General features: G+C 33.3%; 1 protein-coding gene across 1 annotated transcript in view; it reads right to left on the bottom strand.

The window, feature by feature from the left end:
* SAMTOR (S-adenosylmethionine sensor upstream of mTORC1) overlaps positions 1 to 16875 on the bottom strand; it is a 60167-nt gene that overhangs the window by 22596 nt on the left and 20696 nt on the right. The window contains exon 3 of the mRNA XM_074193882.1: positions 14680 to 14850. Coding sequence (XP_074049983.1) covers positions 14680 to 14850 — 171 coding nt within the window. The remainder of the gene's footprint in view (positions 1 to 14679; positions 14851 to 16875) is intronic.

Raw genomic sequence — 16875 nt, 5'->3', positions numbered from 1 at the left:
CCTAACCTGATGCTCATTTTTAGATCAGAATTCTGAGTTTCATGGTGACACCAGCTCCAATTCTCCTTACCCCAAAATAATTAATACAAGGATTCCAACAATGTAATGAAAAATACCTTTTCAAAAACTTATATCTCATTCTGCATATTGAATCCAGCCCATTCACTGACCAACTTATCATATTGAAATCAAGTGGTGTTATACCAAATATTAAATACCTTTGAGAAAAATACTTGCTGCCATTATAACCATTCAGACTTATTCCAAATAATGTTCTAGAATGCAAACATACAAGTTTCCTAAAGAGAAGTTCCTCCTTCCCCAATCTCATTTATTTAGATGTCACTTTCTCATTTTAGACACTAAGGCAACCGAATATTTCAAGTCCTAACTAAAATTCCACTTTCTCCATTAAGCTTTTCTCAATTCCTCTTAATTCTAGTGTCTTTCCTCCATTCTTTTTATTTTTTATTATACATATATGTTTGATTGCTATCTGCCCCACTAGACTGTGAGCTTCCTGAGGTCAGAGGGGCTGACTTTTGTCTTTCTCCAACATTTAGCAGTGCTTGGTACACAGTAAGCTCTTAATAAATTACTTACTAAAACAGAATTTCTTGCTTTAAATTAAAAAAAGCTGATTTGGGGGGTGGCTAGGTGGCACAGTGGATAGAGCACCTGCCCTGGAGTCAGGAGTACCATAGTTCAAATCAGGTCTCAGACACTTAATAATTGCCTAGCTGTGTGGCCTTGGGCAAGCCACTTAACCCTGTTTGCTTTGTAAAAAAAAAAAAAAAAGAAAAGAAAAGAAAAGAAAAGCTGATTTGCACCCCAAACACTACAAGATCATAGCATATGTAATGAAATTAATCACATTAATCACATTAACAGTGGCAAAAAAAAACCTGTAAAAGTACATTGTATACACTGCCAGTTTTTACATTCTTATTACACAAAAATAGTACTGAATAAAAACCAAAAACCTGGTTAAATATTTCCTGTGAAACAGTTGGCTACATTTAAATACTACTCTGAAATACTCATTTTGCCCTCCTTATTTTCCCATTTGTTTTATGGGGTCCAATTATGTAGAAGACTTTTAGTTTTGAGATGAAGTAGCACTAAGCAGAACCCTGAAGCAAGAATTCAAAACATATAATCCTTTCACCTTAGAGGGTCTTTCAATTATCTTCCTTCTCAAATATTTACAAACTCTATTTCAAAAAATTCTTGTGATCTGAATTAAAACTGAATTAAAAAGAAAAAAGGAGTAAAATTCCTCTTTGTAAAATAATTATGAAAGGAAATATCATATATACTAACATGCACAATCAGGTTTAATTTCTCTTTTTTCTCTAAAACAATCTTTCCCTGACCCTGGACAAGAATTTAGAGGTTCTGTAAATAACAAAAAATTATCATTGCCTTCTTGTTGTTTTATATGAATATATCCTACTTATTTTTTCTGAAAAGACTGAATAAATGGTCTAACATTTTTCCTATAATCTATCTTCTAAACAATTTCGACCCTAAAGGAGCTTATATTCTATTACGAAGATATGTACAGGGATGTTATAAAATAACTACAAGGTATAATCTGAGGAAGGCAGGAGAAGCATGCAGGGAGATTGTGGGGAAATCAGGAGACCTCATAAGAAGTGGTAGCTGAGGCATACTTTTAGAGGAAACAAGGAATTCTATTTGAAGGAGAAAATGTACTCTAAGCATGGGGAATAACTTATATAAAGAACTGGAGAAGGAATGTTATGTGTGATGAAGAGGAAAAAAAGTCTATTTTGGCTGGCTTATAAAGCATTGGGGGGGGGAGAATAAGGCTGAAAAGGTAGATTGAAGCCAGGTTCTTAAGGATTTTATATGCCAAAAAATGAGTATTTATTTGATCTAAGAGTAAATGGGATTCACTAAAAGTTTAATTACCAAGAGTAGTAAGTCAGGTCTGTGGTTTTGGGAATATTATTTGTCAGTTATGTGGAAGATTTTGTTTTACTTTTCACCAAATCTGAAAAAGAAATGACTATTCTTCAAAAAAAAATTCCTCCAAATGAATAATGATTGCAGCCTCTAAACACACTTTTTAGCATGCATAAATAAATTCAGGTAATATATATATACCCTAATTTTTTAATTTTCTTTCAGTTTTCACAAATGGTCTAATGAACTTTTAAAGGGGCTTCCATCTGGATTTGTGGAAAGAGAAAACTCCACAATGAAATGACAGATCAATAGTCTTAAATGTTAAAACATGTTGAAAACAATCCACAAAAAAAGAGATTGCTTTCACACAGTCTGAACATAAGGCAAGTGTATTATTTTCTAGTGGGGGTTTTTTTAGCATTTTTTTTGGAAATTAAATTAAGGCAAATTCAAGTGTCCCTTATTACAAAATAATTTTGCTGTGGGTATACCAGCAAATCATTCCAGTTTGCTGGAATTTTTACAGTTTATTTTTTCCCTCTTTGTGAAATTCCTCTGCCCTTTCTCCATTTCAGTCTCAAAAACTATTTGGAAGACATCAAAATAGAAAGTGTAAAACTTACTCCTAAGCAGCTTTCTAACCTGAAGAGAAAATTTAATTTCTACTATTTGCTTTCATTTTAAAGTACTTTTACATTCCAGTGGTATCATTTGTAACAAAATACTAAAAGCTAATTCCCTCTGCCAGACTCATTCTTAAAATGGGAGAAATGAAGCATAGAGAACAAGTAATTTATGCTTCCCATGACTAATATGGTCTGATTCAGATTATGGTACAAGTTTTCAAGATATCAGAAATTCTCAAGTAACTGGCACTTTTTCAAAGGTGCAAAAATAGTCAAAAGACCTATAAAAGTTTCAAAATTCTTTCAACTTTCCACACACACACACACACACACACACACACACACACACACACACACACTCACAAAAAGTCTATCAAAGACTATAAAGCTGGACTTGTCTTAATAATCGATTACTTCTTTGGCAGGAAGGAGACAAATGGTCTATAAGTGCCTACCGTGTGTCAGTTCCTTTTATAAATACTCTCTCAATTGACTCTCATAAGAAGAAGCCTGTGAGATAGGATCCCAACATTTTATGTAGGACTGACACTATGCTATGCACTTCACAGTTATTATTTCAAGGTTCTCACAGTCTCCCCAGGAGGAAAGGGCTGTCATATCACACATATTTTTAAGGTAAGGAGACGAAAGGATTTGTCCAGAGCTAAGCAACTAGGAAGTTTCAAGATTTGAACTACAGGTCAGAGTAGTTCAGTATTGCTTATTTACTAGCCTCAGTGACAGGAACTTTCTAGAATTCATCAAATCATTTCTTTTGTTCAATAGGCATCTAAATAAATGTTTGTTGAAATGATTCCCATCAGACAGAAAAAGGTGTTTTGCTCTTAAAGAAGATTCTAGGAATGTGGATTTATCAAGCAAACATTTTTCATTTATTGAGTTTTAGAATGCTACTCCTAAATTTTTTAAAAGATAATATGGAATGCTTTTTTGCAACCATGGCATAAATAAATTTAATACTATGCTAACTAAATTGAGACACTAAATACCTCATTATTCCCTGACCAAATCATCTGTTAAGAGTTACTGTGCTTGGCAATATATTCACTTGAATTAATAAATTCTGGATTACAACTTAGTACAGCTTTATTTCAAATTGACACTTTGGAACTAGCTAAGTAAATGCTGAGAAGCAGAAGTTACTACCTAAGCAATGTAATTATTCATTTCACAACATTATTAAACTGGGTCAGGAACCCTGATGGTAGGAGAGTTAAAATATAGTCATTAGTACACTAAATCAATAAACAATATTGGCCTTTTCTTACATAATAAAGGCATTTCTTACTTTTTAAGTGAAAGTTTTAAATTACTTTTTCCCTCACAGGTGATGATTTCTTTTCTTATCTTTACACTATTCATTCTTTGAACAAAAACTTTTTTCCCCAGCAAAAAGGATAAACATACAATCTTTTCATTGTAGTAAGGAATGAGAAGAGAAAGAAAATGAACAAAGGATTTAATTTTGCAAAAATTCCTTAAGTATATATTGCATGTGCAAAAAAATGTGCTAAGTCATGACTCTTGCCTTCACTGAGTTGCTGTCTAGCTAGAGACTTTTGTACATGTACAAAATAATATTAAGTATAAATGAACAAACAAATACATGAGATCTAAGAGGGATGTGGTTGTTCTTGTTGACTAACAAGACAAAGGTAAAATTTTCTACAAGGCAGAATTTGAGTTGGACTTAGAAAAGATGGGAAGTAATTCACTAGGTAAAAGACGGCGGTGGAAGATATTCAATGTATAGGAAAGAATACAAGACAATATCCCCGCCCCCTCCAATCCCCCTCAGTACTTTTAAGGTTCTCAACCAGAAAGAGGCTGGGGCGAGTTATGTTAAGAGAAATGCCCTGATAAGTGAACTGGAATAATTTTTTTAGACAAAACATTAGAACCATTTTAATGGAAGTCTGGAATTCAGTATGTCACTAGACTGGGGACCGCCAAACATTGTCTTGATTTTTCAAAATAGGGACATGTGTATTATTTTCCACACTATGGGCTTCTTAAAACACCTCAGTTTCCCTTAAGGTTAATAAGGTAAAGATTAATGTCACCTCTAAAGAAAACCTTTCCTGCTTAATTGTTAGTACTTTCTCCTTGTTTAAACACTGTGTACTTATCTGTTTACTTCAAAGAACCAGGAATCTCAAGAGGATAGTTCATCTTAAAAGATAGAGAAACAAGGGAATTTAAATGATTTGCCAAGATCATATAGTCAGAAAATGTTAAAGACTTACTATATGAATTGGGTCCTATAACAATGCCCCAAAGATATAAGTTCCTGTTTTCCTTTTTTGCTATTTATATCCCCAGTACCAAGCAAATATATATATTTTGGATCTAAATCAAGCAATTTCTTCCACTGCTGAGTCCCAAGGATGTGCTCTAGGCCCTAGGCTAGTTAACATTTATCAGTGATTTGGGTGAAGGCTCAGAGGGCATCAAATCTGCAGATGACAAAATATGACACATTTGCCTGTCTTTAGTACTGTCATACATCTGCCACTCTCCATGATTACTCAAGAACCACTGAGCAGTGGCACAACAATCCAGATCCAAAAATATTTTGACAGACTACAATGATGGATCAAATATAGTAAAAATGAATTTAATAGGGTAAAAAGATCAAGTGAGTTGTGTCTTCAAAAAATTAGAAATGCACCAATGAAGCAAAAGATAAAATCAGCAATCGTTCATTAAATAAGAGGGAAAAATAAGCTTCTACTCTGCCCACAGCATAAGAGATACTGGCTTACTGCACCATATGCTTTTTTTTGCACATGCCATAGATTTCACTTGGCAATGGCTAGAGACGAAAGATATCCTGAGCCCAAGAGCAGTTTGGATGGACCTTTACCACTGGCCTTCATCTTGTTTTTCTCAGCTGACTTCCTATGATACCTCCCATGCTTGCACACTATTGCAATGGTTACCAGAAGACTGTTGGGATTAACAGTAGATAAGGGGATGGCTAGGTGACACAGTGGATAAAGCACTGACCCTGGAGTCAGGAGTACCTGGGTTCAAATCCGGTCTCAGACACTTAATAATTACCTAGCTGTGTGGTCTTGGGCAAGCCACTTAACCCCATTTGCCTTGCAAAAACCTAAAAAAAAAAACAGTAGATAGGGTAGACCCTCACTAATTGCATTCAGCAGTCAAACCAGTATCTACCATAAACTAATAGGATCTTCCCTTGGCAGGATTTAAAAACTCTCTAAGGAAAAAAATACAGAGAAGATTGAGCAAGCAAAGAAAAAGATAAGTATAATACACCCAGAAATGTGATCCTCAAGCATCAGAACTCCCAAGTCTGAGAAAGAACACTCCAAATGGAAGAAAAAATACAAACCACAGAACCACATTAAAATACCTCAAGATGTTAGAGGGAGGAAAAACTGGAATACAATATTCCAAAAAAACAAAAACCAAACCCAGTTATCTTAAAAAAGCTAAGTATAATGGAGATAGGGAGAGAATTTTAAATAGAATTTTACTTCCAAGCAGTTACATGAAAAATCAAGAGTGATAAGAATTTTCAAAGACTCATTCAAATTAGATGACTTGTATTAGAATTTTGCTGTCAATGACAGTTTATTAGAGAATTCTAAAGAATCTATTAAAAAATATGAAACAAAAATTTACTGTGAATACCCAGAGATATAATAAAAATTCCATTTAACATAGATTGCATTTTAAAATATATGACAAAGAAAAATTTACAGAAATAAATGATTCAAGTAATTTGAGAACTATTCAATTTTATTACCAAGCCATGCTAATATGATAAAAAAATGACTATATACTACCCTATAAATTCAATGCTATAGGAATTAAATTAATAGAGGAATATTTTATTTATTTAGAAGAATACAAGGTCAAGAATATTGAAGGAAAAAATTTAGGAAGGCAAAGATTTGCACACAACTATAAAGCAAGGACTATGAAAATTGTCTGGTCCTGGATTAAAATTAGTGGAAAAGAGTGAATAAGCAATCAAATAAGTAATCAAATTATGCAGTCTATTACAACTCTGTATTCTAGTTCAATCCCCTTTATTTTAAAGATGGGGAAACTAGTTCAATTTACTTACTGACAAGGTAATATAATTAGCAATTAATAAGAGTGGAGACTAAAGCCTAGATCACTAATAGTTTTCCACTATACCATGCACTTACATAAATACTACAAAAGTAAACTATGGAAAATCCTAAGTATATGGAATAACATGTGTATACCCTTTGATCCAGTAATACCACTACTGGGTCTATACCCTGAAGAGAAGATGCAATGGAGAATACCATCTGTATCCATAAAAGAATTGTGGAGATTCAACAAAGACTAAGGACTATTACCTTTAATTTAGGAAAAAAACCCCAATACCTTATTATTCAATCTTGCTATCTCTTATACTTTATTTTTCTTCCTTAAGGATACAATTTCTCTCTCATTGCATTCAATTTGGATCAGTGTATATGATAGAAACAATGTACAGACTGGCAAATTGCATTCTGTGGGGGGTGGGGAGAGGGAAGCAAAATTAGGGGAAAATTGTAAAACTCAAAATAAATGAAATCTTTAAAAGGAAAAAATATATATATACATATATATATACATACTATAAAAAGTGCCTACTATGTGTCAGAACCTGTGTTAGGTACTGGTAAGATAAAGAATAAGATTAAATAATTCCTGTCCTCAAGAGGTTTACACTATGTTGGAGGTAAAATAGCATATATATCAATTAGTCAATGAAAAGATATACAGAAAAAATTATTTTAAAAAGATGTTTATTGATCCAATTTTTTTCCCAAACTTGGTCAATCAAAATATAACCTGTTTCTAGAATCTAATTTAGTTTGGAAGTATTGCACACATTGTGTATAAGGAAGAGTAGCTGCCTCAAAAAACACACTAGTTAAATGTTAAAGCTAAATAATATTATATTTACTTTTTTTTCAATTTGCTTCCTAGGTGATAAATAGAATTTCCAAATTTTAATCTTACTAAGCTCACAAATGCTAAAGGATCATGGATGAACCTGAGAATCTGTAAAATCTATTGTAAGGCCCTCCTTTATTGTTGATGTTCACCTTTTGATCCATGGCACTATATTTAGGAATCTTAGGATTTTATAGACTTCACTTGTGCCAAGCAATAAAGGCCCAAAGTCTCAATTTTATAGAAGAGAAAAAAAATATGGCAAAGAATGTTAAGCAGTTTCCTCAAGGTCATTTTGTGAAGCAGTTGTAAAATTTGGAACAGAATTTAATCTAATTTCACAGGTATCCCACAGAACAGAACAAAGGAAACTGAGGAAATGGGGAGTGGGAAAGGATTGTTTAAAGTGGTTAGTTATAATCCAGATGAAACTTGCATTGTGTTTCAACTGCATATAAAATTAACAAGACCAAGGGAAGAATTTCTAGGAGTGGAAAGAAGGTAAAACAAAGAGGAATATATTGAAAAAAAGATGATATAAAAACAAAAGCTATAATTTAAATTTTTTTTTTAAAGATTATATTAGGCAAAGAGTTGGGGATGATGTAGTACATAATTATTCTATGGAAGACAGTAGTAATTTGGCTGTGAATCACATTATTGAATATTTCATTCTTGGACTGAAATAATGATTTTTGTATTGCTGCTTTGTAGTCAGAAAAAAAAAGGCAGATTTCATCAATATAGGTTAAATTTTTTTAAGGAATATTTAAATGGATGCCAATGGAGTAGTCTAAAAATATATACTACATGAAAAAATGTCTGATTTTCAAAGAAAAAGCAAAGCTCAGCATTCCCTCCTAGTGATCACAATGATTTTATTCCATATTTAAGCAAAAATGAACTAATACCCTATGAATTTCATGTAGTATGCAAAATAATGACAATCAAAAAAAGTCTATATTTTAATTCAACAATCTCAAAGCAGATGAATGAAAAATTCAATTGTTTATTTTTAATTAGTCATTCTGAGTCCTTAATTATATGCTATTTTCTATTATATGCTAGACACATAGTAAGCACTTAAGGAATATCTGCTGTACAAAATGTGTGCCATGTTAACAATTCCTAAGCACTTATTACTTATTAGTAATAACTTTATGTAGCAGACAATTAATTTATAAGGGAAGTAAATTCACAATAAAGTTGCAGATATTCACTTTTATCCTTCATTTTCAATATAGTATCCAAGAATTAACTGAAAATGCACAATACTATCATAAGGCTGATCTGTCTGAATTTAAGCCTCCTTTCAGAGGACTTCCTTGCATAGGGTCAACTACTTTTATATGAAAAAAGTTCAGATATACTAAGTATAACAACAACAGCAAGTGAAAGAACATATGTAATTTTTTTGGGGGGGGGGGGTTGCACAGCAATGGGGTTAAGTGACTTGTCCAAGATACAGCTAGGTGATTATTATTAAGTGTCTTAATCCGGATTTGAACTCAGATCCTCCTGACTTCAGGGTTGATGTTCTATCCACCGTGCCACCTAGCTGCCCCAAAAGAATATTATTTTCATAAAATTTATAGAAAATACATTGTTTTAAAGTGTAAAACATTTCTTTTGATTGAAACAACTCTCCTGATTTAATTTAAAAATTTTAGCTGCAACAAAATTATTCGTGGGGGAAGACATTTCCATTAAAGGGTTAATATTTAAGATATACAGGGAATTAACAGAACTAGATGATCAATAAGCGTACAAAATGTACATAATCATCCAAAGAACAGCAAATTACCAACAACTATATTAGAATCCCAATCCAGAAGATGAAAACATCTAACAAAAACTTGAAATGTCTACCAGATAGAATAATGATAATGAACTCCAATGAGAAGCTATATTTAGAGATTTTTTTTCACTGCACAACTACACAAAGTCATGGAGAAGCCCAAAGGCAAAGGGAAAAGGACCATCTGCAAAGCCAGTGCATCTTAGGTGAACATCTTCCTGTAAAATCAAGAAGAGAGATGTCACGAGAAAGTCATAGAGCAGGTGGAAACTAGATCTTGAAAGCCCCAGGGCCTGGGACCAAGTATTCTACATTCAAAGCAGGACAACTAAGATTTCAAGTGACTCCACGGTCCTTACACTACAGTGCCCTAAAATTCCAAGATTATAAACCTCTAAGATTCAGGGGGCCTAAGCCCAGGAGATAAGTCAGTTTAGGAAAGCCAGGTGACTCAGGATAAAAATGAAGAGGGCTGACCACTTCAATCAAAAGTTCAAAAGGGATGGGGGGGGGGGGGGGGGTCTTGGACCTGGAACAACTGACTGTTCAGTTTATCCTACTGCTGAGTAAACCTAAGACCCTGATCTACACAAAACATATATATAAAAAGAAACTCAAAAAGTGAATTTTCCAGAAGGAATAATGAATACCTAGAAGAAGCAAAAAGATAAAAACAAAAAGTTTGGAGAAAAGAATTGAAAACAATAGCTTATGAGATAAAATAGTATTTTAAAAGGGCCAAAAAAGACTTTTTAAAAATGCATAAGAGAAAATTTTGAGACAAACAATTTTTTTTTTTTTAGATTTTTGCACCTGCAGATCTCCACTGAGGAGGGGGTGTCCTGGCAGCCCCCCCCAGCCCCCACCCCGCGGGTGAGATAAACAAGTCCCAGCCCTTGGGTGACGGGGAGAGGAAGCGGGGACCCCCAAAGAGGTGCACCCCCACCCCCCCCGCCCGGCTGCAGAGCCCCCCTCACCTCAGGAGACGCAGGAGCCCATCCTGGGCAGTCCTTCTTCCGTCCAGGCCCCACCGAAGGCAAATGAGGTTAAGTGGCTTGCCCAAGGCCACACAGCTAGGTAATTATTATTGTCTGAGGCCAGATTTGAACTCAGGTACTACTGACTCCAGGGCCGGTGCTCTATCCACTGCACCACCTAGCTGCCCGACAAACAGAATTTTAAAAAACATGGTATATATTTTTCTTTTTGTGTTATACTATATACATCAAAAAGCTCTTTTGTTTCCATTCAAAAGCAATGTAGCTTAAAGAAATGAAGAAAAATTGGAGTAAAGTGCTCATATTTCAGCCATGCCAATATATTAAAATTATAATATTGTCAAAATTTATCTACAAATTTATTACTATATCAATCAAGCTACTAAAAGGTTTGATAAAATAACCAAATTTTATTGAAAGAAAAAAATATCAACCAAAAAGTAGGAATAAAGGGAAAATAGTGCTTTGGAGTCTCAAATTATAAAGCAACAATTACCCAAAATACATCTTCTTTTTAAAAAATAGGAAACTAGAGGAGGCTAGGTGGTGCAGTGGATAGAGCACCGGCCCTGGAGTCAGGAGCACCTGAATTCAAATCCGGCCTCAGACACATAATAATTACCTAGCTGTGTGGCCTTGGGCAAGCCACTTAACCCCACTGCCTTGCAAAAACTAAAAACTAAATCAATGGAATACATTAGATAAGGAAGTCAGTTATAAAGGAACTCAATAACCCAGTGTTTAATAAAACTAGAAAACAATCACCTAAGAAAGAGCTCTCCACCTGATAACTTTCTGAGAAAAACCTGAAAAGTGGTTTGGAAAAATTTAGCTATCTATAAAATGAATTAACTCAGAAATATTATGATGAAATGGAAAAAGAGGAATGACTCAAGAGACAAACATGGATTGACAGTAAGTTCACTCATCTATTAATATTTTTATAAAAGAGATTGCAGACAAAGGAAATCAAGAGAATGAAAATAAAACATGGAACTGCTCTGAAGAAAATATGCCTGAAACAATAAAACTAGGAAGGAGTTAAAAGGCAGAAAATGCTACAGACAGAAGTGTTTTTAAAAACCTATAGAGGGGGCAGCTAGGTGGTACAGTAGATAGAGCACCTGCCCTGGAGTCCCCATTTGCCTAGCAAAAACCTATAGAGAAAAAAAGGGAAGGGTAAAATAAAGGACCGATCAAATAGCTCAGGGTCAAAACAAAAAAAAAAAAAAGAAAAAGATGAGGACATGATAAAATAAGACAGAAAAGTAGTAGTATTCAAGCCTTACTTTACTTTTCTTAGCAAAAGAGAATAGAGTTGATACTAAATGACACAAGTTCACTGTTTAGAAGCCATAGAGATCAGTCAGTCCAACTCATTCATTTTATAGATCAACAAAACTGAGTATCTGAAATTTTCCCACGAATACACAAGAAAAAGTACCCATATCTAGATTTGGTTCCAGGTTCTCTGAGTCTAAATTCAAAATTATTTGCCTAGTCACAGGGTCATTAGCAAAATAAGTAAGAGTTTAACAAAACAATTTTTAGCTCTTGATGAATTTTAAGTCACCAGGTTCACATGAATCAGAATTAGGGGCATATAAAAATTGGTAAAATGACTGTACTTGTCCTTGACAAACCAGTGTCAGTAATGGGTGCCACATTATTGGAAGTTAGTCAACAAGCACTGACTTTGTGTTTAGTATGGACCAGACACTAGGAATACAGATTCTAATAAGCAACAAGTAGCATGTTTGAAGATGAACCATTAATTGCTTGAAGTGGAGCATACTCAACTCAAGATTAAAGGGAATGTAACCTGAATGAAGATCCAACACAGTCAGACAAGTAGGACAAGCAGGAAAACTAAGTGTCAAGAAAATCTAGAGAGGAAAGAAAGTGTATTGAGGAGATGGTGAACAATAGTGGTTTAGGTTGCAGAGAGGATCAAAAAGAGGACTGTTAAAGTAAAAGAGTAGTTAAAGAAGGGTCATCAAGATGGTCAACCATGAGATAATGCCATAGGAGAACTAAATGAAAGAAATGGAGGGGGCAGCTAAGTGGCACAGTGGATAGAGAACACTGGCCCTGGCTGAAGTCAGGAGGAGCTGAGTTCAAATGTGACCTTGAGCAAGTCACTTAAACCCACTGCCCTGCAAAAAAAAAAAAAAGAAATAAGAAATGGAGACATTTTAGCCTACAAAAGGGTTTCTTTCATATTGGACTAGGGAGCCATTACAGTCTCTTTCAATTCAGATTCTTATAATTCTGTAAAACTTTCCCTGATCACAAATGGTAGTTTTATCTTTTCTCTAAGTCTTCTAAGATTGCTATACTTCTGTTATGGCAATTACTACTTTTGGCCTTGCATCAAAATTATTTCTGCACATCATCTCCTTTACTTAACTGTAGGATTCTTGAAAGAAGCAACTAATTTAATTCACATAATAAGAATTAATCAATATATAAATTGAAAGAACAGGTGAAAAAATTCAAAAACACAAAGCAAGACTGATCTCCAGATTCTAATCTGATTTTTGCTCTATTCTTTAGTCTAAAGTACTGTTTTTCAAGGTCTTAAGATACTGCAAAAGATAAAGAAATTATATAATTTATTATTAAGTGCTTATTATATGTAGATTACTATCCTTGGTATTCTACAGTAGATCAAATAGCATAGTGTTTTCCCTATGTTAAAGGAGCTATCTGGGGAAATCAAGATAGACACACATAAAAAGAAGCAAGGACAGAAATATCAGATAAGTGATCAATATGGCAAATATCAGAAAGGAAATTCAAGGACTCAGAGATTTAGAGCTGTAAAAGTGCTTAGGTCATTAGGCTCAACATTTCAGGTTAAGGAGAGACTGAAACTCCAGAGAGGAAGTTGCTTTATAGAACATTACACAGATTTAAGTGTCAAGAGGCAGGATTTAAAACCAGGTTCACATTACTAAATCTAGCAATCTATTCATTATGTCATTCTAACTCTTTTTAAATAAAGTGCTGGTTATGAGAACCATTATGAAAGCAACTATACTGGTGAGTAGATTTCTTATGTATAGTTGGATATTTATATATAATTTTGTTTTAACACATGACTGTTATGGTAATATTAAAAAATTGTAGTTACATAAAGTACATTTAAAAAAAAATCCAGTCACTAAAAATCCAGATTTTAAGAGTCATTGATCACCAAAAAGAAATACGGAAAAATGCTTCTGACTACCTCATTTCTAAGCAGGGTAATTTAATCCTCTTAACATGACTTCTTTAACTGAAATCTAAAAACAATATGATAATTTTAATCATAATCAGTTTTCCTTACATTTTTCTTGGCATTCATTCAGGTTGTGTAATCTGGAAGTTCACATTTATTTATAATTGATTTTTATATGTTCCAGAATGGATAGTAAATAAGCAACATTTCTAATAAATATTCCTCATTCCCTATATATAGGAAGTGTCTATGCCTTACATTGATATTTCTTTCATTGGATAAAGACAGATTAAATGCTCCCAATTCCTTCCTGCAGTTAGGACATTAGTTCCTACTCTCATTCTACTACTACCAAAAAGCATAGCCCTTGTTAAAATGGAGACAAGAAAATATTGAAGACATTATTTTGTTTTCGTGTTTTTTAGGTCTTTGCAAGGCAAATGGAGTTAAGTGGCTTACCCAAGGCCACACAGCTAGATAATTATTAAGTGTCTGAGGCCAGATTTGAACTCAGGTACTCCTGACTCCAGGGCCAGTGCTCTATCAACTGCGCCACCTAGTGGCCCCTGAAGACATTATAACAACTAAATAAAGCTATCTCTGAAATGTAGTACAAACAATGGAGACAGACAAGGAGCCCTAGTATCAAAGTGACTTTTCTTGGAGTTAGATGACTTGGGGTTCAAAATTCGAGGCTCAAATCACTGTTAAGTTCTCTGGGTCTTAGTTTTCTCATTTACAAAAAGTGAGAGCTGGGCAAGATGATTCCTATAATTCCTTTGGGTTTTAAATTTGTGATTCTATGAACAATACAAAATATTAAAACCTTGCTAGTCAACCTTTGCTGGATATATTGTCAATCTATGGGAATATGAATTGCCAACAAATAGAAATTTACCATACCATAGGAAATAAAGATGCTTATTACATTCAAGTTAAACTGAGTTAAGAGTTGGCTAGCTTTAATTTTACATTTTGAAAGTGAAATAAAAATCTGTTCATCAAGCATTAAAGTGATTATACAACTCCATAATTATTTGAAAACAAAAATTATTCCATTGGTTTATCATGTGTATGTATATATTATCATGTTTTTAAACAAATAAGACAAAAAACAAGTAAACTTACTCAGTTATATATTCAGGGTTTTTAAAGCTGAAGTTGGTTAAATGATCTTCAAACTTAGATGAATCGTTAACACTTAAGGCTGGTACACTCTTAGCAGCAAGCACAGCTCTTTTTTCATCTTTTTCAAGGGCTTTTCTCTTTCCACCATTTTGAAAATATTCTCTGCATACACTAAAGTAAAATAAAATTATATACAATAGTATATAAATACAAGAAAAATAAATTATGATAAAAGCATAAATTTAATGAATTTAAGATTAAAGAATGAGTTAATATATTTAAAACAAGTTATTAAACAAATAAAGTTCAAATTTCTTATAGAATATTCAAGAAAGAATAAAGGTATTAACAAAACAATGATGATAAATATAAGCTTTTATTATTTAATATCAAATAATATTTTTTCTTTTTAATATTTTATTATTTGGTACATACTGTATGTATGAAAGTATTTATATTATTTTTCTGGACTTTCTTAAACAGAAATTAAATTCCATATAGGGAGGCACGGATTATATGATTATTCACCATTCTCTATAAAATTGTAATAGTTTAGTAAAAGTAATTCCTATTATTTGCCAAAGCAGCACAATTTAAGAAATATGAATTTTAATGAAAATATGCCAAAGGGACCTTTGGTATATCAAAAGGGATGTAATACCAATCTACTAATGCAACCTAATTGTAATATAGCTTGATCCAACTATGTAAGATAACATAAAGTGTTTCAGAAAGATATAGACATATAGTTAAATTTAGTTACTCTATAATCTACAGTTTAAACCACAATTAAATATTCCCAAGTTAGTGATTTCATAAAAATACAATGATTCAGTCCATGAATAACTACCAAAAAATGTTTTTTTGATGAGTAGCCCTTGGAAGATAAGTCAAACATAAAAGTTAATGATATTATAGGACATAGGTCAGAATTTGGTTATTGTTTTGGCCAAAACTCAGCATGATTTTATGAACAACTCATATATTCTAAAGACATATGTAAGTGCATAATAAAACAATCAAATGATGGTGCCTTATGTTAACAAGCTGTTATAAGTATATAAATATGGATGCAAAACAGAATTCTTAGTTTAAACTTGTAAATATCAATATGTGCAAGGAACAAAAGCATACAGAAAGTTCAGATTAATCATCACTATAGCACTTCCCCCACTTTGGTACAATGTGTTTGAAATTAGGAATCTAACTAAATTAATGTGAAATTTATCTAAAGCTATGAAACACATTATTAAGAGGATAATTTTAAGAATATGCCAAGGAAAGCAGAGATTACTAAAAGGGAACATGATTGGTCATGAAAGACCAACAAAATTTCTTCTTTTTCTAGAAACTACACAATAAACAAAAAGAATGTTATAATTATATGCTGAAACTAAGATTTCAGCAAAACATTTAATAGTATCTCATGCTATGCTTGAATATAAAATAGAATAATATGAACTGATTAGCATGATAGATTAGGGCAACTGGATTGCATAGTAGTTAGAGCATTGGCCTTAGAGTCAGGAGGACAAGAGTCTGAATTCAGCTTTAGACACTTGAAACTTACTAGCTGTGTGACCTTGAGCAAGTCATTTAACTCTAACTGGCTCAGGACCTGATTTTTATCAGACCATTGGACCCAGATGGCTCTGGAGGAGAAAGTGAAGCTGGTGATTTAGCACAGCACTCCTTCACTCAAATCCAATTCATGAGTTTGTCATGGCATCGCCTCCCTAATGTTGTGGTTTTCTTCAAAAATGAAGGAAAAACATTATGACCTAGATTAGTAGTCTCCAAAGTAGAAGCCAAAGGTTTAATCCCAAAGAGAAGATAAAGTTGCATCCAATCCATCTTGCTATAGTCAGTCATGAGTTTCCCTAACTACACCCCACCTCTTTTATACCATAATCCTACCAACCTATTGATAATTCCTTCCCCACTCCACCCATTCCCCCTATCTGTGCAAAGTACTTATTTTCTTTGTTCTATTCTCTTAGATGGTGGGCTGAGGCGGATGGCAACTGGCATCACTCTTTTTTCATTTTGCTAGAATGAGCCACACAGAATGAGAAGGCTGCTGTGACATGCTAGAAAAGGGTCCAAAGAATCAGTAGTGCAATCAAGAGTGGAATTAAGACATTCAATGACATATGTAACTATTAGTACAAAAGTACATGTATATAATTTTAAATA

Source organism: Macrotis lagotis, chromosome 7, assembly GCF_037893015.1.
Source record: "Macrotis lagotis isolate mMagLag1 chromosome 7, bilby.v1.9.chrom.fasta, whole genome shotgun sequence".
In the NCBI taxonomy this organism is placed as follows: domain Eukaryota; kingdom Metazoa; phylum Chordata; class Mammalia; order Peramelemorphia; family Peramelidae; genus Macrotis; species Macrotis lagotis.
The sequence above is the reverse complement of the archived record's forward strand: the minus strand, read 5'-3'. Positions and strand labels throughout refer to the sequence as shown.